The sequence below is a fragment of the Sparus aurata genome, chromosome 4 (genome assembly GCF_900880675.1).
Source record: "Sparus aurata chromosome 4, fSpaAur1.1, whole genome shotgun sequence".
In the NCBI taxonomy this organism is placed as follows: domain Eukaryota; kingdom Metazoa; phylum Chordata; class Actinopteri; order Spariformes; family Sparidae; genus Sparus; species Sparus aurata.
Genome location: NC_044190.1, coordinates 21,336,370 through 21,363,461, shown reverse-complemented (window position 1 = coordinate 21,363,461; position 27,092 = coordinate 21,336,370). Strand labels below are relative to the sequence as shown.

The 27,092-nt window shown below is 40.8% G+C and overlaps 3 protein-coding genes across 8 annotated transcripts in view; all 3 read left to right on the top strand.

Annotated features, from left to right (window-relative positions):
• The window catches only part of LOC115580093 (ephrin type-A receptor 6-like), a 58,821-nt gene extending 52,752 nt beyond the window's left edge, over positions 1-6,069 (top strand). For 3 of the 6 annotated variants that reach the window (XM_030413987.1, XM_030413991.1, XM_030413992.1), the window contains 6 exons: positions 1,726-1,851; positions 3,060-3,400; positions 3,497-3,946; positions 4,032-4,225; positions 4,450-4,599; positions 5,233-6,069. In XM_030413987.1, coding sequence (XP_030269847.1) covers positions 1,726-1,851; positions 3,060-3,400; positions 3,497-3,946; positions 4,032-4,225; positions 4,450-4,599; positions 5,233-5,347 — 1,376 coding nt within the window. In that variant the 3' untranslated portion in view covers positions 5,348-6,069. The remainder of the gene's footprint in view (positions 1-1,725; positions 1,852-3,059; positions 3,401-3,496; positions 3,947-4,031; positions 4,226-4,449; positions 4,600-5,232) is intronic. The other 3 variants (XM_030413990.1, XM_030413989.1, XM_030413988.1) reach the window with 3 other exon arrangements.
• A 1,436-nt stretch (positions 6,070-7,505) lies between these two features.
• On the top strand, positions 7,506-16,261 carry arl6 (ARF like GTPase 6). Its single transcript, XM_030413993.1, has 9 exons — positions 7,506-7,697; positions 8,463-8,616; positions 8,903-8,964; positions 9,113-9,181; positions 9,264-9,358; positions 9,513-9,642; positions 10,356-10,411; positions 13,316-13,384; positions 16,080-16,261. The coding sequence occupies exons 2-8, from the start codon at positions 8,497-8,499 to the stop codon at positions 13,339-13,341; spliced, it is 558 nt and encodes a 185-aa protein (XP_030269853.1). The 5' UTR covers positions 7,506-7,697; positions 8,463-8,496; the 3' UTR covers positions 13,342-13,384; positions 16,080-16,261.
• Positions 16,262-18,400: 2,139 nt separating this feature from the next.
• slc5a7a (solute carrier family 5 member 7a) lies at positions 18,401-26,767 on the top strand. The gene is made up of 9 exons (XM_030413458.1): positions 18,401-18,599; positions 19,405-19,630; positions 20,134-20,247; positions 20,572-20,727; positions 20,825-20,973; positions 21,240-21,383; positions 22,696-22,849; positions 23,454-23,671; positions 23,767-26,767. The coding sequence occupies exons 2-9, from the start codon at positions 19,447-19,449 to the stop codon at positions 24,436-24,438; spliced, it is 1,791 nt and encodes a 596-aa protein (XP_030269318.1). The 5' UTR covers positions 18,401-18,599; positions 19,405-19,446; the 3' UTR covers positions 24,439-26,767.
• The last annotated feature ends 325 nt before the right edge of the window (positions 26,768-27,092 follow it).

The following is a 27,092-nucleotide window of genomic DNA, read 5'->3' as shown; positions in this document are numbered from 1 at the left end:
GGAGGCGTATCATTCTTGGGGAACAAAATGGTGTCCTGTAATTTAATAAGACAGTTCGGTGAGAGCTCTTGGAGGGTTCGATCTGAGGCCTGCAGGGGCCCAAGTTGTCCTGAGACAAACCTGACTGCTCCATTGTCTGAGGGCCTGATTTGTGATTGATCCAAGAACATGAAGGACTCTTAATAAAAATATCGTAGCATGCTGACATTCCAATATGTGCCCATATGTTGTGTCTGTGCCAGGAAATAGACACAAGGCCCTTCTCGACGAGTGCTCGGCTTCTTTCTGCTTGTCGTCATGCTGTCTTCTGCGTCTTTTCCTCCAGTGCGCAGAACTTTGAATTTGCTGCACAGTTACCTCAAAATGCATTTGTTGTTACTTTCGTTTTTGCACATCATCTGAGCCGAGCACATGTGAAAAGATGATAGCAGTCTTTTCAACACATACGCGTACATTTAAGTGTCTTTTATCAAATAAAAACATTGTTTTAGTAGTTGTAATCCTTGCCCACAGTCTTTTCTTTTTGTTTGTTCTTTGCTGTGGAGGCGTCACGCAGGCAGGGGATGCCAGTAGGCTCAACAAAACTGGTAGAAAAAAGGTTTGTTCTATTATGGAGCTGAGCTTAGGCACCCCGGAGAGGTACAGTGTAGACTCCAAAACTGGAATCCATCTCAGGCGAAGCCTTCAACCTTCCCCAATATGAGCTGACACAGCTATAAAGTACATTTAGTCCCCAGCTCATCTGTTGAGGTGCACCAGGGGCGGCTTCAAGTTATCATTTGTGCCAGTCATTGTGCACAGCGCTCACTGCAACAACGTCCCCAGCCTCAGACAGTGAGGAGGATGCTGAAGCCTGGCTGCCTGCAATGTCTTTATACGCTGCACTGAGGCGTTTTCTCAGCTCGTTTTTCCCCTTTCCCCTGACAAAACAAACAGAAAAACCTTACAGCAGAATTGGAGCGAGTACAACATTCATTATGGCCCCATAGTTAAAGCACGGGTCAACTTTTCTGGCACACAGTAGAACATTATATGTTTAGATATAGCTGAAGTTATTGCAGGGCTGGAGTCCATAGATGACATCTTCTATACAGGCAAACCTTTTGAATGAAAGTTTTGTTTTGCATTTTGAATAAATCATGAAAATAACAACAATGTGGTGCACTAAAGGAGAATGGGTATGGACGGGATACGCTCCAGAAAGTAAAATGTCAAACCTTATTTTCCAAATCAGAGTCCAGTGAGCTGGTTCCAAACTGCCGACCCACTTTTGAGATTTAAGGCTACAAACTTAAACCCTAAAGCACTTGATTGCATTGTGCTGCATGTTAAGATGTCCAACATTTGTGTGCGAATGACATGCACAGATAATCTAATCTGCACTCATGCACATAAGGCACACATGTCACTTATACCCGTCAGTACTGATTCTTACGTCTTGAAATCAGAATCTCCATCTGAATCGTCTGTAAAAAGCTAACAATGCCTGTATACATGGTTTTGACTTGACTATGATTATTCTGTAAGACGAGCTAACGCTGCCAACAAACCTCTGTAAAGAAGCCATGGAACGTTCAGCAGGTTATCAGTGTGTTTAAGACCTTTCAGTGTCTCTGTCTATGTTCACCCGCATACTCTGATCTCGTCCTGAATAGTGCATATTCCTGCAGTGCCACTATATGGGGTTTGTCAAAAGCTTCATGCTGTATGTTTCTGCTCTTTCAGTCCCGTTCTCCGGGATAAAGACCTACGTAGATCCAGACACGTATGAAGATCCCACTCAGGCTGTGGAGGAATTCGCCAAAGAGATAGACCCCTCATACATATGCATCGAGAGGGTGATTGGTGCAGGTAAAATAGATGTGCACATAAGTGTGCATGAGTTTTTTGTATTTATGGCAGAATGGCAGTATTTATGATAATGTCCCACTGACACATTTTATGTTGAGTAACGTCTTTTATTTTACAAGAAATGTCAAGCCTCATAAAGTGTAAGCTTAACTTTTTAGCAAACTGATTTTAAAGTAATTTATGTTGTTGTACCTTAGAGGAGCAGTGCTGCCGACTATGAATAATGATGTTAGATGGTTCATTACATTGAACAGATTGTGTCTGCTGTTTCGCCCCTGAGTAATCGTGACCGTGCCTTCCCATTATCCAGTTTTCTGTGACATGAGTTCCATCTGGTGGGGGCAGTGGGTACCTTCACATGTTCTATATGGCAATGTAACTGCAGGACACCGTTACAGTTTCCACATTTCTCTCTCGTTTCATTTGGATTTACCAACTGTTTAGTGATATTAATACATCAAACATTATTTAAATGTACTACAAAGAACCTTGAACTGATTATGAAACAGCCTTAATCTGATACTGGTGCCTCTATTGGACGTCAATAAGTAAACAAGGACATCAAGGTTACATTTACATTAAATATTAGTATTTACCTTTTAACAATGCCAGTGTTGCAAAATGAAATTGTGTTTGAGTCCATTTTAGCTACATCACACAAAAAGAAACAAAAAACTAACTTTTTTACAGTTTACAGAGTGTGGACGATGATTTGAGGATTCTCTCAGCCTCAGGGAAGAATAAAGAAGTATCCGCTGCCGTACCGCCAGAGTACAGAGCCGTAGTCTGGCGGTACAGCAGCGGACACTTCTGTATTCTTTGCCAGGCTGTGGCTGGGGTGGGTGTTTTCTTTTAGTATCCTTTGGGCTCTTTGCAGACACCCCACTTCACTGATGTCACTGATGCTCGACAGATGGGTGCCAGTGATGTTCTGGGCGGTTTTAATCACTGCTGAGCCTTCTTGCCCACGGCTGTGCAAGAACCAGACCAGTTTCTTATAGTTTCCAGGATGTTTTCAGGATGCTTTCTCTTACTAGCTTGTATTAAATGCTGGGCGGATGTCAACAAACAGTATCTTGATGTAGCTGTTGTTATTCAATAAATAGCACATATACTTAACTGTAAATGTAATTTTGCCTGGAACACGTCTTATGATAAAAGAGAGATGATATGCCCTCTTTATGTGGTGTGTTGTGTTGTTTCGTCAGGTGAATTTGGAGAAGTCTGCAGTGGTCGGTTGCGTATACCTGGAAGGATGGACATCGCCGTCGCAATCAAAACGCTGAAAGGCGGCTATATGGATCAGCAGAGGCGAGAGTTTTTGCGTGAGGCTTCGATCATGGGACAGTTCAACAACCCCAACATTATCAGGCTGGATGGAGTGGTCACCAAGAGTAAGTTCCATATGTCCAACTGCTCATTCTTTGAATGTAGCCACTTTTCTCTGTTCCCTTCTCAAATAATGTCTTTTTACCCTTTTTCCTCAGGCAGACCGATAATGATAGTGGTTGAGTACATGGAAAACGGAGCGCTCGATTCGTTCCTCAGGGTGAGCAGAGTAAAATGTTCACAGCGGTGCGCCCATCTCCTAAAGATGTACACTTCTACCATGAGTCATATTTGTCCCGTCTTTTTCTCACTCCAGACCCGGGACGGCCAGTTCACAGTGCTCCAACTGGTCGGCATGATGCGTGGCATCGCAGTAGGCATGACCTACCTCTCAGAGATGGGCTACGTTCACAGGGACCTAGCCGCTCGCAACATCTTGGTGGATGAGAACTTGGTGTGCAAGGTGTCTGATTTTGGCATGTCCAGGATCCTCGAGGACGACAGTGAAGCAGCCTACACCGCTACGGTGAGTGTGTGGATTGGACGGTTATTTCAGGATGTCACAGTTAATGAGATGTTGAATACCTGCTCAACAAAAGTCTCGTCTGCGTGTCAGGGGGGAAAGATACCAATACGCTGGACGGCACCAGAGGCTATTGCTTATGGGAAATTCTCTTCGGCTAGTGACGTATGGAGCTACGGCATCGTCATGTGGGAAGTGATGTCCTATGGTGAGAGGCCCTACTGGGAGATGTCCAATCAAGACGTAAGTCGCTGATCACATTAAGACTCCATCAACGCTGACGCAACAAACACATAGATAATTTTTTTTTAACCGATGTTCATCTCAGGTCATTTTATCGATTGAAGAAGGCTACCGTCTACCGGCACCAATGGGCTGCCCCGTGACGCTGCACCAGTTGATGTTGCACTGCTGGCAGAAGGAGTCCGGCCAGCGCCCGCACTTTAACAGTGTGCTCTCATTCCTGGACAAACTAATAATCAATCCCAGTAGTCTGCTCACTCTGGTGAATGACGTGCAGAGGTAAAGGATCAGATCACACAGACACTGTGTGACAGCGACGGTTTTTACATGTTTTAGACCACGATAGATATGTTTTGTAAACTTCACAATACTGTCTTTAGCATACTGTATGATTTTTATTATTGATTTTTATTCCTTCATTGTTTAAGGTTCTTAGGTGCAATTAAAAATCTGTAATCTAACTTGTCTTTCTATGTTCCTCAACTTCCTGTTTGTCGTCTCAGTTTCCCTGACTCCCCGGAGGACATGCCGGACTACCCTCTGTTCATCTCTATCGGCGACTGGCTCGACTCCATCAAGATGAGCCAGTACAAGAACAACTTCCTTGCAGCAGGATACACAACACTGGATTCCATTTCGACCATGAGTATAGAGTGAGTGATGACAAATTACACAGAGTGCAGCTCACAGTATCTAAAAGCACACGTAAGGGACGCACAGTGACATCAGAGGATGGTGACATTCTAATGAAGTCGATGAGATCCATCAAGAACATATCTGTATTGTATGTTTGTATCATGTATGCCCACCTTTTTAAATTTGAAGATGCCACAATATTCTCCATGTGTCCTGGGTTACCCTGCATTCATTTTCTCATCAGAAGCCTGATAAGTATATAACTAGCTTGATGAATAAGATGAATAATAGTTTATGCCAGAGATTCATGCAAGGTCACACCAGGGGGGAGTACTATTTAGCATATTATGCAGTAGTATTTAACATGAAAATAGTCAGCAAGTTGTGTACCGAGAGTTTTGCAGACTTTTGTTCCCTCTTGAGGTGGCTTTAAAGTGAATTTTCATCCTGACACCACATGAACACACTGTTTGTCACTGTATCGTCACTCCACACTGAACCACATTATCAGTGCTACTACAGCACTATTAGGGTATATCATCCTGCCATGCTAAATATGGTTATATCTATATCATCAAGTTTTTTGTACAGTATGCTTCTTGCAGGTTAAAGAAGCGTTTGTCATGATGTTCCCCTTCTTCCCCCTGCAGTGACATCAGGCGCATCGGGATCTGTTTGATTGGTCACCAGAGGAGAATCATAAGCAGCATACAGTCTCTCCGCCTGCAGCTTCACCACATCCAACAGAGCGGCTTTCAAGTGTGAGACCCTTTGCACAAAGACAGACAGTGGTGTGTGTGTGTTTTTGTGTGTGTGTGTGTGTGTGTGTGTGCGTGTGTGAGCTGGGAAACAAACCGGAGCTCCTTTGGCATCTTCATCCAACTAACTGCACAAGCACCAGACTGTTAGGTGTGGCAGGTACCATACGCTACTCATGCGAGAGCTGCTAGACCACAACTCATCATCTTACGGATCATCGTCACCACAGCCTCCACAACAACAAACCTCTGTCAGCGTTGGCCAAATGCGGCCTCTTTGTTATCTCAGCAAATACTAGCATTCACTTGAATATAGGACTTCTTCTCTCTAGTGTCTATTCAAGTGTTCACCAATACCTCTTCTCTTTCCAAGTGACAATCCAATGGTTTCTATTGACTTTGATTGGTCTCAAGTCTTGTTACCTCATGACCAGAGAGGACGTGGACGGGATAACAGGTACGGTAACGTGTGGTGCAGCGTGCGAGTCTTAACAACAACCTTTTTTTTTTTTCAGCTGGTTAATGAAACAATTCAGCAGAAACACAGAGCGACAGAATGGTGAATACAATCATGTTTTTTGAACTGAAGACCGCTGAATGTCAAAAGATTTTATAGAAATGTACGTTCTATCCTCATGATAATGCAGTATGTCTTGTACAAAAAGTCTCGTGGAAGTTGTTTGTTTTATTCAGTATGTTTGTTCCTTAATAAACGACCCTATTTTAATACTTTGTTTTTACTCTCTGAGACTTTAACCAAACCAGGCTGGAGCGTATCTCTCCTCAAAGTAGGTTGATTAGCACACACACACACACACACACACACACACATCCATGGATGCACACTCGCTTGCTGACAAACACATGAACTATGACTGTGTCCCACTTATTGTCACTCAAGAGACTGACACGTTTTCTGGACATGAAGAATTGTCAGGTGAGTTTGTCAAAGAGGTGCTTATGGAAGGTCAAAGAGTCACAGCCTCAAGGGGCCAACACAGTGGCGAAAAACAATGTGGCAAACACATTTTCTTAACACTCCATACAAATTCATGTGGCATTATAAATCTTTTTTTTTTTTTTTTAAACACAGTTATAGCCTATGTTTTTCAAGGTGCTGGCTGTCTTTTGAGGTAAATCAACTAACAAATGTAGTTGCAGAAACTGGAAAAAGGTCAATAAAACTGTTTAAAAGTGATGAAAATAAAAGTGGGATGTGTTCACGATAGGGTTAGGTTACATTGTACATTGTGCAAAAACATGTTTGTTTTTTTTCAGTTTTAACTTCACAAACCTGAGAAATAATTTGCAGTAAGTTGGTTGCATTTGTTTTGTACGTAATTTTTTATTACTTATTATTTTATTACTCTTGTGACTTATTATTTTCATAGCCTTAAAGTACTTAACTTATGGACCAGAGTTGCCCAACGTGAGGCCCTGAGATAAAATGCTCTTTATTATCAATCATTTTTCATAATCTGAGCTCTCCGTTTAGGAAGTCAATCAATTAAGGGAACTTGAGATCTTAGCACTACGGAAGCACTGAGAGGCTTGTAAAAAAATTAAGGAACTTTGACTTTTTAAACTTGTTTTAAGTCATAAACATCGGAGAGAAAACAATTGACTAAAATGCACAAGCATGACTTTCTCCTCGCTTGCTTTTCAGGGCTTCTGTATAACATTTTGCATCCACCTTGACTTGTGGTCCACCATCAAGTTTTGGTTTTTGCCCTCTAGGCAAAAAGGTTTGACCAACCCTGTTAAAGACTTATTACTGAATTTCTGAATTATATAAATATTTTTTTACCTTTCTTAGGAAAGGTTTATGTTGCCAGTGTGGAGTCATGCATCCCACTAGTGTGACAGCACACTGATAAGGATTCTTAAATGTGTGTTTCTGAGACTGTCACGTCGTTGTACATTCAATATAAATGTCGTTGCTCTCCAGTCAAAACCACTTCTCCCAAAATGTCAGACCCTAATGCACTCTAACTCAAAATAAACCAAACAGCTAGACTAATCAAACAAAAAATAAATCTAACAACAGACAGTAAGCTCCACCACCACCAACTAGAAATGTTGTGGTTGCTGTAGCACCGCAGTCCTGTTGCTTGTGTCAGCGCCACACTGTCAGGTGTGTTTCTCTGTTTGTCCTGCAGGTGGCAGGCTCGAGTCCGGTCTCTTGGTCTCCCAGCAACACACTGTAAATAACTCTGTTTCCCCTGTGAGCCGAGGGAGCATGAGAGAGAGGAGAGGAGAAATGAATGAAACATCGGTCTGACCCTGCTTATTTCATGAGCTAGCAGAGGGGAGCGTTAAGCACAACCTGGACGCAAGAACGCAAGGCTGAATCACAGGTGAGAGTCCAGGCTGTGGAAGGATAAGACAAGCTAACAAGCTAGTACCCGATAATGTCACCCGCTAGCGTATTAGCTTCACCAGTATCCCCATAACGTTATGCAAGCTAATTTGCGCTTCAGGCTTGTTCACCTCATTGCGTTTTATTTTATGTCTGACGTGTAAAACTGGCGATATCAATCAGTTACCACAGAGGGAGTGTCTAATGCTGAGGTCACATACTGCTTGTGTAAAATAGTGACATGCTAAACGCTGGCTAAGGCTAGCTAGCAACAGAAACAACAAGAGATTAACTAAATAGCTGTTAGCGAATGGTAATTACGTTACACCCTGGTGAGAGCTCGCTAAGCATGTCAGCTTAAGCTACGGTTAGGGAATAAAAGTCGCCGAGAGACAACTCTTTTTTTTATTTGGTTATATTTTGTTGATAGTTGCAATGGAGAGTTTCTCTGTAGCTAGTAAACACGAACGTCTTCTCTCCGCAGTTAGCTTTAAACTGTGTTAGCTGAAACGGCTTCTACCAGAGTAGCGGATGCTAATTAGCCACCCAGCTAAACACCTAGTGCGGTTGTATTAGGTGCATGTACCTTCATATATTTGAACAACAGGAACAACTCAAATGAAATGTAAGTATAGAAGCGCAGAGCTACTCCTCTCATTAATATTTGTTTTATTTCAGCTGCCAATGGAGCCTTAAAAAGCCTCTGCAAAAGATGCTATTACTTTCTAACTTTCACTGTACCTATGGTCCTTTTCTCTTGTAGATCAAACAAACAGCTGATGGTTGCTGGCTAGCTAATGGGGCTGTTTGACAAGTTGGCAGGATGGCTGGGGCTGAAGAAGGAGGTGAATGTGCTGTGTCTTGGTCTGGACAACAGTGGAAAAACTACCATCATCAACCACCTGAAGCCCACTAATGTAAGTCTGCCCAAATGCTTTCTAACTCAACTGATTTCAGAAATGTTTTTTTTCCCTCACAGACACACACTGGTTTTGATGTACCCACCAAATTATTGATTACACAACTAATCATCTACGTTATCTTCCTATAATTATGTATGGATCCGTTGAGTATGGTGAACTAGCATGTTTATGTTTAACTTGCAATGGATTTAAGAAATGTTGCTAATGTGTGCTTCCTACTTTGTTTTGTTTTGTTAATCTATACTGTATTTGTCTTGTCTTGTCTTGTCTTGTCTTTCAGGCCCAGGCACAAGACATTGTCCCAACTATTGGCTTCAGCATAGAGAAGTTCAAGACGTCCAGGTTAGTGTTTGACAAATTGTTGGACTTTTAAAACATGTTTTGTTATCTTCTCATAGTTGCATTTTTCTGTCTCAAATAAATCAATCTAATTTTATAGCACATTTGATGTATTCTGCTCACAAAGGTTTTTTGTCTGCTCTTCTCATAGTCTTTCCTTCACGGTGTTCGACATGTCTGGTCAAGGTCGATACAGGAACCTATGGGAACACTATTACAAGTGAGTGCTCTAGTGACACACTCCTGTGTCCTGTTTGCCGTCTTTATACACATTAATTTCTGTGATCTCTTCGAATTCTCAGGGAAGGCCAGGCAATCATATTTGTGATCGACAGTGCGGACAAACTGAGGATGGTTGTAGCCAAAGAAGAACTGGACACGTTACTGAACCATCCTGGTGCGTTCATGTACATTTGACCTGATTCTTGAATCTTGATTTGACTCGCTGCCATTATTGTTTCCAAGTTGACTTGGTTTCACGGCATTGTTTCACTGTATTAGAACTGAATGGCATGGAATTTCTGACATTATCTCTCTCACTGTCACTACAGACATTAAACACAGGAGAATCCCCATCCTCTTCTTTGCTAACAAAATGGATGTCAGAGATGCTCTGTCTTCAGTCAAGGTCTCACAGCTGCTATGTCTGGAGAACATCAAAGACAAACCCTGGCACATCTGGTATGAACACGCTAATTAATTTACCAGTATTCCTGTATGCCTGTGTGATGGAGAAAACAGTGGTGAAGTTATCGTGGACAAATTGTAATCAGCTGTGAAATAATGCTGTAGTTTTTTAAATCACACCTCCTCTATAGGAGACACCCGAACTAGCTGATTGAGTAAACATTTGTATGCTAGTAAAGCAGTCACTTGTTTGTCATATGAAGGTTATGCCTTTTATACGGATCTCGGACAAATACCTTGAGGCATATCTGTGATTGGCAATTTGTAATGATTTTTTTAGCTTTAAACGCAAGAAGTAGTATAAAACATCTGATGCAGCGGTTGCACATGCTGCTCCCCACCTAGACTGTGAACATTAAATGCTTACAACACTGTGTGAGTTTGTACGGATGGTTAAATCCAAACATGACAGAAACAACATAGTTACTCACAGAGTGAACCTTTTTTCCTATCCACAAAATAGCAAGTGAATGCTAACATTTTACCAGCTTTAATAGACGACCATTGTTTTTTTGGCTGGTGAGTGCTAACTACTAGCCACTCGCATATTTTAAAAGCGTTTCACTGTTGACTGGTCTGAATTGTGTGACCTGCTTATTTTCTACAACTGAAATTGTCGTGATGTCTTCAGTTTTGACATTTCTTCTGACAAAGCCGTCAGTTTCAGATATCGTTTTATTTAAATGTGATGCGTTGATACGTTTCAGTGCCACCGACGCTCTGAAAGGAGAAGGTTTACAGGAGGGAGTCGACTGGTTACAAGGTACGATGACTGTTTATATGTGCTGAACTTAAGAGTGCAGTTTGGTGGACAACAAAGCATGCCACTATTTGTCTTTCATTAACTCATTAACCCCTCGGCGCAGAGCCGAGCAGTTCCAGAACAACTTGTATGTGTCAGGTGAACTGTTGTTTTGCAAAGAAGCAGACCTGAGAAATCATAATTAAAGTTGTAATGTGAGAGAGTTAGCCACCTGTCCGATTCATATTATCGGCATATCACCAAAGTGACTGTTAACTGCTGCTAACAGTAGCTGCTGTTAGCTAGGTAGCCCCGTTAGCCACAGCCCTCTTAGCTGACTCTGCCTGGGCTGGGAACTCAGAGGACAGGGGGAGGGTTGGTGTTTTCACTGTATAATTAACAGTATAATTTCTCATTTCGTTGGTCATCTTTGCTAATTTTTTGAATATTTACAACTTAAATTCAGAACAATTTTGGTATGCAAACATTTTCTGGATCTGCCTGAGAGCTGACCATATGTCTTTATTCAATGAAACCAAAATTAAACCCATAAAAACACAAATTATACTACTGTATGTAGACAGTATGAAATCAGATGTTTTTGATGCACTTTAGTGTACTCCACGGTACAGTATTGAGGAAATGTGTTTGTCACCTCAATAAATTTAAGGTAATTTCTATTTAATTTGTGTACATCTTGTAATTTACATTAAAGAAACACTGTTTTAGTAGTAAAATAAGAGTAAAAGGTTTAAAAAAAACTGGATTCCCCAAATTTAAATGGAAAAAACGGAATTCCCAAAAATTAAAACGGAAAAAACGGAATTTGGGAAAAGATAAAATGGAAATTGGGAAAAAATAAAACGGATTTTATAGGGCCCTATATTAGTTATTCTGTGTTATTGACTTTAATTACTTCTATAACCTTAAGTTTAACATGAACCAATGAGTGCATATATGACGATGTTTGATTAGCAACAAGAACCTTGTGTATTTTTACTCCAAACATGATCCTCTCATCAGTTGGCCTTTTAGTGTATTGTAGGATGGTGTGCAGTGGCTTATTTGTTAAAGGGGCTCTGTGTATCAATTTGTAGCAATGTGCATGGCCGTATGTGAGCAGGTTGTAATGCAATGTGAAACATGAGACCTTCTCTGGATCTCCTGGTTGCCTATAGAAGCCTGGGGACGATTTGTTTCAGCTGCCAAATGCTGCTGGACTGCGGATTTCTTTGTAAACAATGCATGTTGTTAAGTGCCTCGTCTCAGTGCCTCACTCTGCTCCACTAACAGAGAGCAACAGCAGCTAATGTTACTTTAGAAATGTAATCTGCTAAAATACTGATATGGCCGGCTACCAGCGCCACAGCTCATTTAATGATTAGGACCCTTTCTAAAGATAATCTTACAAATGTTAAGAATTTTAAGCTGTCTCAGTTTTTTACCACATCAAAAAGGATTATATGTTTGTTTATGTATTGCATATCTCTGTATGACTGGAGGATATACAGCACATAACTTTGTATAAGCCTGCCCAGTGTGGTCTGTTCCACCACATCAACATCGTCTACTTTTCTTTTTTTTTTATCATGTTTAACGCTCTCATTCAAATCATTCCATAGATCAAATTATACAGTGAGTACTCTGTGTTTCGTGAGTGCTGTGTTAATGGTACAGTGTGTAATAGATGGAGTATTTAGCGGCATCTAGCTGTGAGGTTCTATATTGCAACACACCCCTCCCTTTCCAAAGACGCTGGCAAAGCTCCAGAAGCTACGGCGGCCCCCACGGACAAGAAAGTCATTTTCTAAATATGAACTTGTTGAGTATTTCTACTAGTTCAAGTGATGAGGTAAAGATATATTTAATTACTTAGTCTGTAAAACTAAACAGTTTGTCTGTCACATGAAGTCATTACTCTGACTGTCTTTGGCACCTGAAATATCAAAAATAGCTCCATGTGTTGCCTTACTCCAACAGACGAGGAATAAATCTAAATAAATCCTGCTGAAGTGAAATTACCACCAGCTGTGTGAGAGGCACAGACTGAGGCTACAGTGTGCTAATATTTAAGGTCATATGTGGCAGAATTTCTTTTCTTTAACGTACTGCTGATAAACATTGTACATTATCTAGGTTCTGTACCATCAGCAGCAGGGGGAAATATATATTACGGTCGGTTGTAACACTTCTCTATCGTCAGAGATTTCCATCTGGGAAAGTCAACTCACACTTAACAATGTTTATTATTGTTTTATGCCATCACTATATTGTTTAGCGTCTTGGAGTTTTTGTTTCTTTGCCAGTGATTCACGCTCTGTGATTTGGCATTCATCCTTTATCAGATTGTGGTTTCAAACTTCTCACAATATAAATTGTTTGGTAGGAAACAGTAGCCGCTCGCTATTCTTCTCTGTCTTTCAAACCGGTCATTTCCGCCGTCAATGCAAAATGCAAAAGTCCCTCACTAGTGCCAGGTTTGTCCATTCTGGGCAACTGTAAATACATATCAGTGCAACATAGTTGCCTCCGTGAACGTGGACCCGCTCCTTATTTAGATATAAATGGCTCATTTTAAGGTAATGAAAACACAACGACTCTTATCATCAGGTGATTGTACACTTAATAAAACATTATGAACATTAAATTCCATTTCTGCCAAGTCTGTTCTGCTAGATGCCACTACATATTACACACTGTACCTTTTTAAATATTGTGTTACTGTGAAGCTTTAAAATATATTATTTAATTTCCTTACCATGTATTCTGTGTTATAGTGACTGTAGTCTTATTTTAGTCAAGTGACCCATAGGGAATTTCTGGACTAACAGTGCTGTGTGAATCGAGGGTGCCCCAATTAGGCTGTTGCTGCTCTTTATGGTGGTTATATTTTGCTGATTCCCTGCTTTTCTCATTTTTTTCCAGATCAAATCAAAACAATGAGAACGTGAGGGCATGAAGACGGACAGGCGGAAAGTAACAGCATCCATGGAGGTCTTTTATGAAAGATGGGTTGAGCCTGTTTTCAGTGGTGCAATGAGATAGTTGTGTCTTTAATGTGGTATTCAGATGGATTTTGGATGTCACTCGAAAAATGAGAACACGATTTGATTCTCTGGTAGTAATGTGTCCACTGACGGGGCTAAGTCAATGCGAAACACACACATTGGCTTAAAAATTCTTTAAAAATTGCCCCCATTTCTTAATATCTTCAGCTGAAACTGATATAAGTTATTGAGCTTCTTCATTTTAGAGAGCATGAATACACCAGATGTCTTGTAGAAAAGACATATTGTTGGTATGTGTCATATCTTGTATGTTGTAGCCCTTAAACTCTCAGCGTCTCATAAATGACACGCACCAGTTTCCTTGAAGAGACGAGAACTCAAGGTTTTATGCCCTTTGTCCACAGGCTTACAATTACCAATCTTAGCTAAGCTATTAGTGTCCATCTCCGTGGTCTTTATATATTCAGATAATGTATCCAAAACAACCTGTAAGGAAGGATCTTAGAAATGATATCCGCCTCTGAAAAATGCCAAATGCTCCATTTTCTTATTTTTGTTTTCCTCTGTCTCTTAGCGCTTCTATAAATAAACCATTATTCATGTTTGACGCACCACAAAAGTTCACATACCTCTTCAGCGGAGGCAAATTTTCTGATTGACAAAAGCCAATCATCCATCTCATTGTCTCATTAAAAACGACAGTTGCTATTTCCTAACTGCAGCTAAATACTTCATGCAGCTCTGCTCATGTTCGATGAATGTTTCTCTTTTCTCAATTTGCTGTAAAAAATGAGTTTTGCATATCGAAGACTGAATGTTTTCCAGAACCCAGTAGATTGTCTTGTACATATTGTTACTTGCAACTAAGTGTTCAGATATTGTTAACCTAGCTGTAACAACTGAGGGAGTGATAGTCATAAAGTGAATGTCAAGTCAATTAGCCTAATTAGCCTGCAAAGCTTGCTTTAAAATCCAAACTTCAAAAGCTTTTTTTTTTTTTCTATCTTTGCCTTATTTCATTGAAAGAAAAAAAATATAGTAAAACAAATTTTACAATTTACTAATGGTGGTACTTCAGTGATTCAAAGGCAGACAACAAAAAAATCCAAGAACATCTGCACAACTTATTTTCATGCAGCCTTTGATCCTCTTGTTCCGTCTCTGACTGAAAGCTTGCATTAAAAACCACTTCTGTACAGATGAGAGTGTGTGGTCACCTCAAACAAGCTGCACAGCAAGTGAGAGGTGTTTCACTGTGTACGAGAAGTCTCAAGGCAAAAAGGAATAACTGACAATGTATGATAAAATATTTTGAAATAATTATATTCTATTTTATATATTTTAATATTTCATAAATGTCTGTAAACTTCATTTTTAGTCCTACAAGTATCACAAATGGCAGAAACTACAATATAGCCTTGAAACACTCAATCAAAAATTAATTATTTTCCCCAAAAATTATGCTTACAATTATACTAAAGTATCAGGGTACAATTCTTTTTATAATGGGTGGTTTAGGATGTTTAGATTTGTAAGAATTTCCAACTGGTCAAATACTGACAAATCTTGAGTGGACCTCTAAAGTCATGTCTTGTTTTAAAAGGATTTTGTTCGTAGGTTAATATATTAACTAGAGGATGGATTACCAGAGTGTGTGGGGTGCAAACCAATTCCTGCTAGGTTTTGTGAATTTAGTTCTTTAAGTTGTGAATGAATGAACGTTTTTACAGTTTCACCAACCAGAGAAAACCTCACAGATACATGTTTTATATAATAAAAAAAAAAATGTAAAGTGATTAGGTACTTGATTAATTTGGCTTGAAGCAACATTTTGTACGATTTGGCGCCCCGCACGGTTTCTGTCAAATCACTGTCAAATCTCAGGTCTGTGATGATTTGTCGGACATAATGTAAGTGCTAACTACAACCAAAACGCATTACAATGTTATGTCGCTTAAACTTTTGTCTTGAACCAAACATATTGTACCATCGGAATGATTTTGAAGCAACTTTATGTCCATTTTTTTAACCTTCAAATACCAGCTTTAAAATCATTGTGATGGAACAGCGTCTTGTAACAGGTGTCTGTGTCTCAGCCCCTCCATCACTTGTTTCTGCACTGTGTAACTTCAGTGAGAGAGTCGGATCACAGGGTCATATACATGTTTACTTCAAGATATAAGTTTAAAACGTAGGACATTGTTATGATGTGATGAGTTTTGTTTGTAGTAAGCACCAACATTACGTCTGTCCGATTGTTAAAGACGTGGGATTTGTAGTCATGACAGTGGTGTTGCACTCGGGACCTGTGGCGGGCGCCAGATCACGCAAAATGCCAATTTCTGCATAATGTTGCTTTAAGGTAAGAATCGCAAACTGAAAATTCTGCTTTTGTTTCCGTTGGTATGTTTAAAATTGGGACATCCTGAAAGTTGAGTATAAATGTACTGTAATGTTTTTTTCTTGCAAGGAGACATTTCCAGTAAAAATCTATCTATGTGTTACTTTAATCCTGCTCCTGTATATGTATTTTTATATAAATGGGTCGAAGAATTTCACTCAGAATGACTTTAAGGTTCCCACATTGTTTTTGTAGTATTTTGTTCTAACGGTGAGACATTTCAGAGAGGTGCTTCACTCAAATTTCATAACCTCCGACCATCTGATTTAATATTTTTCAGAACAAGAGGGTCCTTGTGAGATCCTCCAGACGTCTATTTCAAAACAAGGAGCCTCCGAGCACTTTTAGCGTCAGACAAGTTGTAGACCCTTTCTTTACACTATATCATCAAACAGGCTGTCTGTGTTTTGTTTATGACATTATATGTGTTGAAAGAATAAATGCGATGGCAAATGAACATTGTTTGTATCTGTGGGTCTCCTCTCTCTTTCGGTGTGTGCGTCTCTTTCTCTCACGAACATCTTGAGCGCTGCCAGCAACAGCTGCTCATTAAACCTCAAGTCCTTGAGCCCTGAACACGTTATTTGGTTAAACATAAACATTTGTTTATACAAGTTCAGAGGATTCCTTTTTATGGTTTTATCCAGAAAGTTCATTTTTTGCAGTGATGTTTTGCTCTGTATCTGTTTATAATGGCATAATTGAGGAACGTGTGTTTATGTCTCGCATCATCGAGCCACAAATACATAGAGGCTCAGCTTCAGTGCTTGGCTTGAAGAAGTGTCAAGGTCACGTGCCAGCCATCTGTCAAACATGCAGTTAGGAAGCTTTCCAGCTGTCTAGCGGATGTTTTAGGTTTTGGCATCGGTGTAACACGGTCAAGTCGACCATATTCTAGTTAACTTGTTAAATTGGCCTTATTTGTAATTTTATGCTTGGTAAATTGAGGCTCCACCAAATGATGTACAACTGAGCCATTCAAGCAGAGTCAAATAAATATTCCTCATTTAAGAAATCATATTAATAGATGAGAGGAAGAGGTTCATCAGGAAATGTTAGCCAGAGCTTGGAAAGAAGTGAAGCTATATTACAAGCTTTCATTTAGTTTGGTTTATTGTTCAAATTAAGTGAAGCTTTTGCTTCACTCGTCAGAAGCCCAAATCCACCTTCCGCCACGTCTTGGTGAACTGGCTGAAAGTCCTTTGTGTCGCAAGAGAAGGTGAAACATTCCCCGAGAGGTTCATCTGCCAATCTCTGCAAAAGATGGCAGCCTATCGTCTCCTCTGGACACCATCCGATTCTGAATGCATCTACTTTTAGATGACACCTGGAACATCCTCCCTGTTGTATTTTCCACCCCGTTCTATTTATTTTGGGGTTTGATTAAGTTCAGCCTTGTTTGTCCGCTGTTTTTTTGTTTTTTTTGTATGTTTGTTTTCCTTACCATGTATTCTGTGTTATAGTTCCTCAAAGAGATTTGGGTGGATGTGTGGAGGGACGGAGTAAAAAATAAAGAAGGATGGGAGAAAGGAAAATACCTGAACATGTATGTGTACTTGTAGGCTGTTTGATTGTGCAATACTTATTTCAAATAAAATAAAAATGGGGGAAAAAATAATAATTCAAAAGTTTTCTAGTAAGGTTAACCTTCGACTAAATATAGGAGCCTCTTGTCCATGGGGCTGAAGCAGCTCTGTGGCCAGAAGGGGGCGCTGTCTGCATTTAGCGGTCACAATAAGCTTGTCACCGTCTCTCTTAATGAGAAAACTCCTTCTTTAGTAAATACTTCCCTTCGTTGTGCTGTTTGCGCGAGTGTGTGGTGACCCTCTGTGTGGTTCCGTGTGCCAGAGGCTTCTTTAAAGTCGGACTGTATCATTAAATCTCCCCGTCGCTCCTCAGGATCCATCCTAATTGGATGCCTGTCAGTTTCGACAAGAGTTGCCCGCATTAGATAACCGCAGGCACAGGGGGCCATTAAGTAGACACAGTTCATATCCAGGAGGGAAAGTGACAGACACGGTACATTTAAATGATTTCTAATTGCTCAAAGGTGTGTGTGTGGGGGGAAAGAGTGGAGAGTCTCGACGAACAAGAACTGGATGGGAATTCAATTTGAGTCTTTTTCTTTTAAATAAGTGTATCTCTCCGCATTTTTATTTTAAAGGGCGACTTTCTCCACGACAGTTGCGCAAAAACAGTTTTCTGTGGAGCAAAGTTAATTGCGGTTGTAAGGTGAAATGCCGGCCGGGCGCCGGGCACAGGGTGACAGCGGATAAAAGGCCACATGAAGTATGGCTGCGCAATTAGGCTGCCGTTAAGCACTGAGCTGAAGGAGCAGGAGCTGCGTGAAGCGTCCGACTCCTCCTCACTTTATTGATTACTTAATGCGTAAAAACGCAACCCTCGTATTAAAATTCATGTCACGCCACTGAGTGGTTCAGTAAAAAACTGAGGAGAAAAAAAAGAAAGTAAGATGCCCCATCCATCCTTTTTATTGAGTAAAGGAATCTCTCCCGGCCTCCTCCAGTCAGATCAGCCGGCACACTGTGACGTGTTTCCGTGCAGGGTCCTCATTAAGAGGGACGTTTGGTGGCTCTGACGTGTGTATCAGTCCTCTGACGGCACCTGTCCCCCCTTATAAGCTTCAGTAAGTCATCCAGGAGACCTCCACCAGCGTTTCATTCAACCGTTCCTGGCGGGTCCAAAAAGGTGGAGACGAGGCTCTTATAAACCGCCCAGCTGACCCGCGCACTGTTTTCTTCCTCAGGTGCTCCAGCACATGACTCTAGAAACACTTGAGGTAAGTTTTGTGCGCGTTCTTCTAAGCTTCTGCCGGCTGTTTATGAAATGGTCTTTTAGAGGATGATATCTCATTTGTTTGACGGACATGTTTAGGTGACAGTTCATCATGAATTATAGGATTTGGTTGAGACTCACTCGATCTTAGCTCACAGATATATTTGTGTTGTGGATGCTGTGCGTAATTTGAGTTTTACGCGCGGGTGTCCGGATAGAAGGACGAAAGGAGACAGACAAGGAAACCGAAGTCCTATTCGAGGGCCAGCTGTGATTAATCTTAAACCAATTCTCACAGATTTGATTAGTTTTTTGTTTTTTTTTATTATCTTGAGAATTATTATTTATTTTTATTTGGTTGAACTTTGTAATATTTGAAGCTTACTGCATATTTTAGTCAGAGAAATAAAAATATAAAAAATCATTCGAGGTTACTGGGTTCTTTTTTCTTTACTCATTATGATCATCGAGAGTAAGCTTCATCTCAGTCGATCTGTACTGAGTTGAAAGTCAGATTTCAAGAAAAGAACGCGTTCAGCGTCCAAAGAGCGCACGACATGTATGAAATCGGCAGAGGACCCTTCCTTCTTATGGACTATTCAACTTTGAATTTCCTATTTCAACAAGTCAACGCGTCTTTTCTTTGTAAGTTGGACCTCTTAATCGCGCTAAAAAAAAATTACATTTTTAATGCTTTTCAAACAAACCAAAACAGATAAAGAGAGATATAAGACAAGATAAAACCTAATAAAAGCCGAATGTCAGTCAGACTTTACGATCTGAGCGCCTCCTCTCCGTGCGCCAAGCAGGTCTCCATGCCCCCCCGTTCCTAGCGGAAGACCGGTGCGACAATGACCATCCATGTAGAGGGGCTTGTGGCTATCGCGATCTTCTATCTCCTCATCCTGTTCGTGGGCATCTGGGCGGCATGGAAGAACAAACACTCCGGGGAGGCGGAGGGCACCGACCGCAGCGAAACCATCATGGTGGGAGGGAGAGACATTGGACTGTTCGTCGGTGGATTCACCATGACAGGTGAAGTTTGGATTCATGGCTCAATTGCACTTTGATTTTTAGGAGGGATGAGTGTTTTTTTGTTGTTGTTTGTTTTTTTTAAAGTCTTCCAAATGTCTGTTTTAACAAGTTTAATCTGCTATCCCTTTAACATGTGAAGAATCAGCTGTTGGAGTTGGATAATCCTGTTTTTTCGGTCATTTCGGTATTTTGTTTGTTTGTTTGTTGTGTTTTTTGAGGGAAAAAGTCACCGACCAGATTTAAGACAATGTCCTTGATTCAAAATTGGTCTTGCATTGGCATTTCATGGATTTTCCTCATTGAAGAGACTAATGTTTTCCCGATAAGTGCCACATTAGCCTTTAAAATTATTTGAACTGATATTTATTTTAGCACAAATCACCTGCCCTCAATCTGAATTTCTCCAGTGCTGATTCTTTGGACTCGGTATGTGATGTGTGTGTGTGTGTGTGTGTGTGTGTGTGTGTGTGTGTGTTTGTGTGTGTGTGTGTGTGATTTTTTAGCGACCTGGGTTGGAGGAGGATACATCAATGGCACAGCTGAGTACGTCTATCTGCCGGATTACGGCTTGGCCTGGGCACAAGCTCCCTTTGGATATGCCCTCAGTCTTGTTGTGGGTGAGTGCTGTTACGTGTTCATGGCATGTTGAGACAGTGTGTGACATGACTTATTTTCCCACACATTAATGTGATGACTTATTGACCGCAGACCTGATAGAAATGATTGTTAGGTCTCAGGCCTGTGTGTTAAACGTTGGCCTCTTTTTGTGCTGTGTGTGTTTTATTTATGGTTTTGTCAATTTGAACAAATCCATTTAAAGGAACCATATATAGCTATAAACGACACCACAAAGGGCAGTTTGGTCTAGATTTAGAGCCCCTCTCTCTCTCTCAGCTTCTGGGTGGTGCCTCTGTTCTCACCCTGTCATGTCTCCGTCCCAGGTGGTCTTTTCTTCGCCAAGCCCATGCGCTCGCGAGGTTACGTCACCATGTTGGACCCCTTCCAGCAGCTGTACGGGAAACGCATGGGCGGCCTGCTCTTCATACCTGCACTCATGGGCGAGATCTTCTGGTCCGCCGCCATCTTGTCCGCCCTTGGTAAGTTCGTGTTTCAGTCTTCCACAGAACGAAAGGTTCTGTTGGAGATGTTTCTGTGGCCGTAATACCCTTTTCGTCCCTTTCCTCGTGACCTTAGGTGCCACTCTGAGTGTCATCGTGGACATCAACATCAAGATGTCAGTGGTCATCTCTGCACTCATTGCCATCTTCTACACCCTGGTCGGAGGACTGTACTCTGTGGCCTACACTGACGTTGTGCAGCTCTTCTGTATCTTTGTTGGCCTGGTAGGTTCATGTAAAGCAGATAATGTAAAACACTATTCTTAATTACCCTTCTTGAGTAGATTCACTGTATCTGCCACGCCACGCGTACTTTGACCTTGACTTAGAATATACCAAAAAAGAATTCTGCACAAAATGGTCATGAATGTTGTTCCATGGGGATGAAGTGATATGAAATGACGCTGCAAAGATTTGCTTTTTACAAATTGTCCTAAAATGAAAAAGTGAATTTTTGATTTATTACTGTACTTGTTTGGGGCTGTCTACAGTGGATCAGTGTGCCCTTTGCTTTGACCAACCCTGCGGTGTCGGACATCACTGTGACTGCAGTGAAGCAGGTGTACCAGTCGCCCTGGAGAGGCAGCGTCCACCAGAGCGACACCTGGGTCTGGATCGACAACTTCTGCCTCCTGGTACAGTAATCAGTCAGATTCAAAACACTTTCCCAAGCGTCTGTTGATCATTTTGATCATTAGTGAAATCACGGATGGGAGGAAAAGTCTGTATTTTGCTCATTATAGCCTTTCAAATGTGATAGCTTTGGCTTTAGTAACATGTGATGGACATTTCTTTCTTTATTTCTTTCTTTGCATTTGAAATGTTGTAGACAAATTAATTTCATAGGATTACTTGGTCAAAAGTATGTGGGTAACCCTTTAAAATAAGGGTACATTAGTAACCATTAGGCGATGCAGTAACAAGCATGGACAAACTGCGAACTAATGGTGTTCATGTTATCTAAAGTATTTATTTACACATTGTCTAATAGTTTATTAAAATGCTAGTGAAAAGTCTTATTGAACAGTTAACAAATAAAATAATAAGCACTGAGAAACCGTTTGGTTAACATTTATTGGGGATTTACATGTTAATTAAGGTACTAAGTAATATTAGTTGATGGTTTCATACAGATGTTAATGAACGTATATGTCATGAAGTTCACAGCTAAACCACTTAATTAAGAACAAACAGTTTTTAAACAAATGTCTATTTAACGGTAATGTGCTCTCTCTTAAAACATGTTATCGACTTTACGATAAGGGACACATTCATTCGCATTCATTCATGGTTGATTATGATTCATGATTATTGTTGATACATTATAACATGCACACTGATTAATGAACAGACTGTAAGTTAAGTCATTCCTACATGAAGATAAACTGCATAGTCAAATGCAATTAAAACAATTAAATAACAGGAGAAAAGATGTTCACTAAAGACATTGGATAACGCTCCCTCAGTGCTTATTACTGTGTTAATAAACTCAAAGTTGATGTTTCCCTTGATTAACAGCATTTTACTATCATTAACTACTCAAGCTCGAGTTGGTGAGATAACTGACTGATGCAATCCTACAGCATAACTATTTGACGAGTTGGGAATGAGACTCAAAGCTCTATGTATAAATGAATAACCTAGTTGACATGAACACCATTCATAAATGATTATTGGACACACTAGTTAACTATTAGTTAATGTTAAGTTCCAAAGTGTTAATTCATCTAGCGTTACTGTAGAGTGTTACCAGTCTTACCAGTACGTACACCGGTGTTTTTAAGATGCATATCACATATTACCTGAAACATGATTTAAATGTGCACAAAAGGCCAAAAAGCAAAGGAAAAGCAAAGTTTTAAGAAATACCTGTGTAAGTGTGGACAGGTCCTAAGTCTGTGTCGGGGCTCTGCGAATGTTACTCACTGGCCTCTGACCGACCTGCAGATGCTGGGAGGAATACCCTGGCAGGTGTATTTCCAAAGAGTCCTGTCTGCCTCCTCCGCCACCTACGCCCAGGTCCTGTCCTTCCTGGCTGCTTTCGGCTGCCTCGTCATGGCTGTGCCCTCCGTTCTCATCGGAGCCATCGGGGCCTCCACAGGTTAGAGAGCTCATACATGAGACTGCAGATGCATAGACTGTGTGTGTATGTGTGTGTGTGTGTGTGTGTGTGTGTGTGTATGTGTGTTTGTTTGTTTGTGGGGAGGCTCTGGATGGGTCCATGTTGCCCTTAGATCTGAGAGAGCCTGGTAAATAGCAGCTGGTTCCCCTCATCCATAATGAAGCAGCGATCCATTTAATAACCACGCTGCTCGTGTAAATATTACATTAGAGTGAGGCGAGGGACCAAATTAGAGGTTTGATCTCCAGATTTTTAGGCGTCAGATTCCTCGTGAACATCTGAATTTACAGTTTGTTTTGTTTTAACAAGAAAAAAAAGACAAAAAAAAAAAACTGAGAAACACGAGTTCTCATGACAAACTTAAAAATGGACAAAGTCACATAAAGGTTCCACATCGTCTATTTGCATTTTACTGGTTTGATGAGCCGAAAATTTGTTAAAACATTATTTTCTGATATTTTGACAACATCAGAATTACAAATTGTTTTGTGTCTGAATCATCTGGAAAAGTTGGGTTTTTGATATGATCATTGGATATTTTAACATATTTTTTTCAATTTCATTAAATCTCTCCCTCCTTCAGACTGGAACCAGACAAGTTATGGTGCCATCGCCCCTAAAGACAAGGAGCAAGCAGACATGATTCTACCCATCGTGCTCCAACACCTTTGCCCGCCATTCGTCTCTTTTTTCGGCCTCGGTGCGGTGTCTGCCGCCGTCATGTCATCTGCAGACTCTTCCATCCTCTCAGCGAGCTCCATGTTTGCGAGGAACATCTACCAGCTCGCCTTCAGACAGTCGGTGAGTACCAGAGCGAAATGCGACAAAACCCAATGTTTTTCCGGCTTGTTCTGCGTATGCAACGATCGCTCTTCCACTCCTCTCTGTCTCTTCAGGCGTCTGACCGTGAGATCGTGTGGGTGATGCGCATCACCATCTTTGTATTCGGCGGCCTTGCCACGATAATGGCGTTGGTAACCGGGACGGTTTACGGCCTGTGGTACCTGAGCTCTGACCTGGTTTACGTCATCATCTTCCCTCAGCTGCTCAGCGTGCTGTTCATCAAAGGCACCAACACGTACGGCTCGGTGGCCGCCTACCTGTTCGGCATGTTGCTGCGCATAGGTGGAGGTGAACCCTACCTGCGCCTGCCTCCGTTCATTTACTACCCTGGCTGGACCACTGAGCAGCGGATGCACCCCATGACTGGAGAAATGGAGGAAGTCGTCATCCAGAAGTTCCCCTTCAAAACCGTCTCCATGCTCGCCTCTTTCCTGGGTAACGTGGCCGTCTCCTACCTGGCAAAGTACCTGTTCGAGAGCGGCAAGATTTCACACAAATACGACTTTCTCGACGCGGTGGTGTCCAAGCACAGCGGAGAGATTATGGATAAGACGACACTTGTGACTCGCGGCAACAACATCGGGCTGTCGGAGATGTCGGCCGTCAAGCCGCGGCTGAGCGTGACCTTGGCGGCCGCCTTCACGCGCCGCGACACACTGCCGAAGGAAACGGTGGAGGAGGAGGAGGAGTCCAGCCCTGACTCCTCTCACCATGATGAAGAATGACAAACTCAGGATGTGATAAAAAAAGAATAAAAAAATGTATGTGACTTGGACTGCCAGAGAACTGGTTACTCTGTCAAAAACTCCAAGTAAACATCTGCCCTCTGGACTACAACGTACCGCATCCCGCCTACGGTGATTGGATAACAGCCACGTGTCAGGATATATAGTGTAGCAGCTTGCTGAGTGTCCGGACATGACGCTGATGTGCATCAGACACACACATACATTCATATAGTACCTATAGATAGTTGGATGTACTGTATATTCATGCTTTTTTTAAAAAACTGGTTTGGAGAAAAACTGTATTCAGAGACTCTTAAAGGGACAGTTCACCCAAAAGTCAAAAATACATAATTTTCCTTTAACCTGTAGTCTTGTTTATCTGTTCTGCTGTGAGATGGTGAGCTTCGGCGATATCGGCTTTCTCTTGATTATAATGGAACTAGATGGCACTCGAAGGAGCCCAACAGCCATGTCTTTCGCAGAAACCAGAGACGCACTTACTCAAGATAATCCACACTTCTTGTTTTGAGCGGTCTCATGTCGGAAAATAGTTTTATTTCGAGCACCTGTTCATGGATGTGAGGCCCTTGCACGTGACGCTGCCGGGTGTAAACATGAAAGTTGTTCTCCTCAGTTGAACTGTAACGTTAGCTAGCTTAGCTTAGTGAGCTAACCACTCGGCCACAAGGGGAGCCACGCTTCCTTTTGTACACTGATGAGGAAAAGAGAATGAGACTGCTCACAGCAAGGTCTGTGGACCATTATCTGCTCTATTTATAAATACTAATACAGATAAATGGCTGATAATATAAATCTCTTATTATTGGAACCGATAATTTATTGGGCCGGTATATATATTGTGCACCCCTACTTTTGAATTTATACATTTTTGTGCCATCAAGTTCCATTTCATTCGATAGAAGGCAGACGAGACGATCAATTTTTTTCAGAACTCACACCAAAATAATACAGATGGATAAACAGAGCTTCATATAAGAGAAAAAATACAGATTTTTGATTTGGGGGTGAGCTATCCCTTTAATATGATTAATTTCATTGTGTGTCATTCATGAAAGAAGCAGAGCGATACAAAGCTGCAGATGAGATGCTGCATAAAGAGGTAAAATATCAGATCATAAATGTGACAAGGAATGAAACAGATGACCTGACAGCACAACCACAGCTTGGATGGAGGGTATTACGTACCGATGTATTTACCAATTAGATAAAAGCAATAACGCATACACACACTTCAGCACCTGTACAGCGATTGTGAGGAAAACCTGACTGTGAGAGAGTGTAAGTAAAAGTAAAATCGATCCACATCGGGAGATGATGCAAAACAGGACATTTTACCGCTTCAGTATGTCACATCACACCGATAACTCTGTCATGTGTAATCAAATTCACATTAGTGGCAGCAAAATAACTGGTTTTAGACTGTAACGACATCAAGTGAAATACTTTTGGCAAAACTCATGTTGTCTGATGCAGTTCATGCCAGGCGATCGTGTCTCTCATGTGTATTATTAATTATTACTGATGAACAAAGAATCACAATCCAACAATCCATGTATCATGCTGAGTAGAAAGTATACAAGCAGTAGTGACAGTAGTGGACTTGAAGCATTAGCTAATATTCTCTTTAATGTCCGTTTTAATCATAAGAATCCGTAAGAATTAGTGTTTTAAAGTTATCTTGTATTTTAACTGCCTTAACAAAGCTCAGAAGAAGAGACACTTTTCATTTCCACAGTTGTGACCAGACTCCAGTCAGACTGCAGCAAACAAAGACTTGAACATGAATGTAACCTCGACAAAAAGATCTAACTATATCACGTTGTGTGTTTCAACTGCTGTTTGTGGATTTATTGTTTTATTTGTCTCTTTCGTTGTTTTGTGATTTTGCAAAGTCAAATATTAACTGTTGCGAAAAAAAGTGGTGACAGATTCTGATTCACAAATCTGTTCTTGATTCGGTGTTTTAACAGCAGTGTGCAGATTATTTTCTCTGTGTTGTGAATGTTTGTATGAATATGGAGAAGGAAAAAAAAGATATATAGAGATAACAAATAATGCTGGTTACAGTTTATTCATATGAGATGGAGAGGCTGACGTCTAAATGTTTATTTATTTTTGATGTTATAAAAAGATGAAACAATAAAAAATAAGAAATTATTTCAGATTTTCAAAATATATAAAGTCTACTTTTGTAATAAGATAAAATGGGTAGCTCATATTCATTTAAATTCTCTGACTCGTGTTGAAAATCAACTTGCAAATGAGGTTTTCCTTTTAAAATTTCCACTAAATTTATTTACTCTCATTTTATTTGGTTGTTCTTTTTTTAGTTTGTTTATCATGATGCTACAGTATAACATTGTGATCCGATCAGGGATGAGGTTTTTCCTGACCTTTATGGCAGAGTAGAGCATGTAGACTCGGGGCCTCAACCAAACATTTTTTTTTCCGGTGCCTGAATGTTGTATATTCAGAATCTTTGCTATTCATGTTGTAGATTTCTAGTTAATTTTTCCTCTTCAGGCTTCAAAAAATCATTTCTGTGTTGCAGGATCATATTGGTTTTGTTTTTTCCTGTCACTCAGACCACTCAGATTAATCCTACAAGCCCTTTGGAGGATATTTGTTTT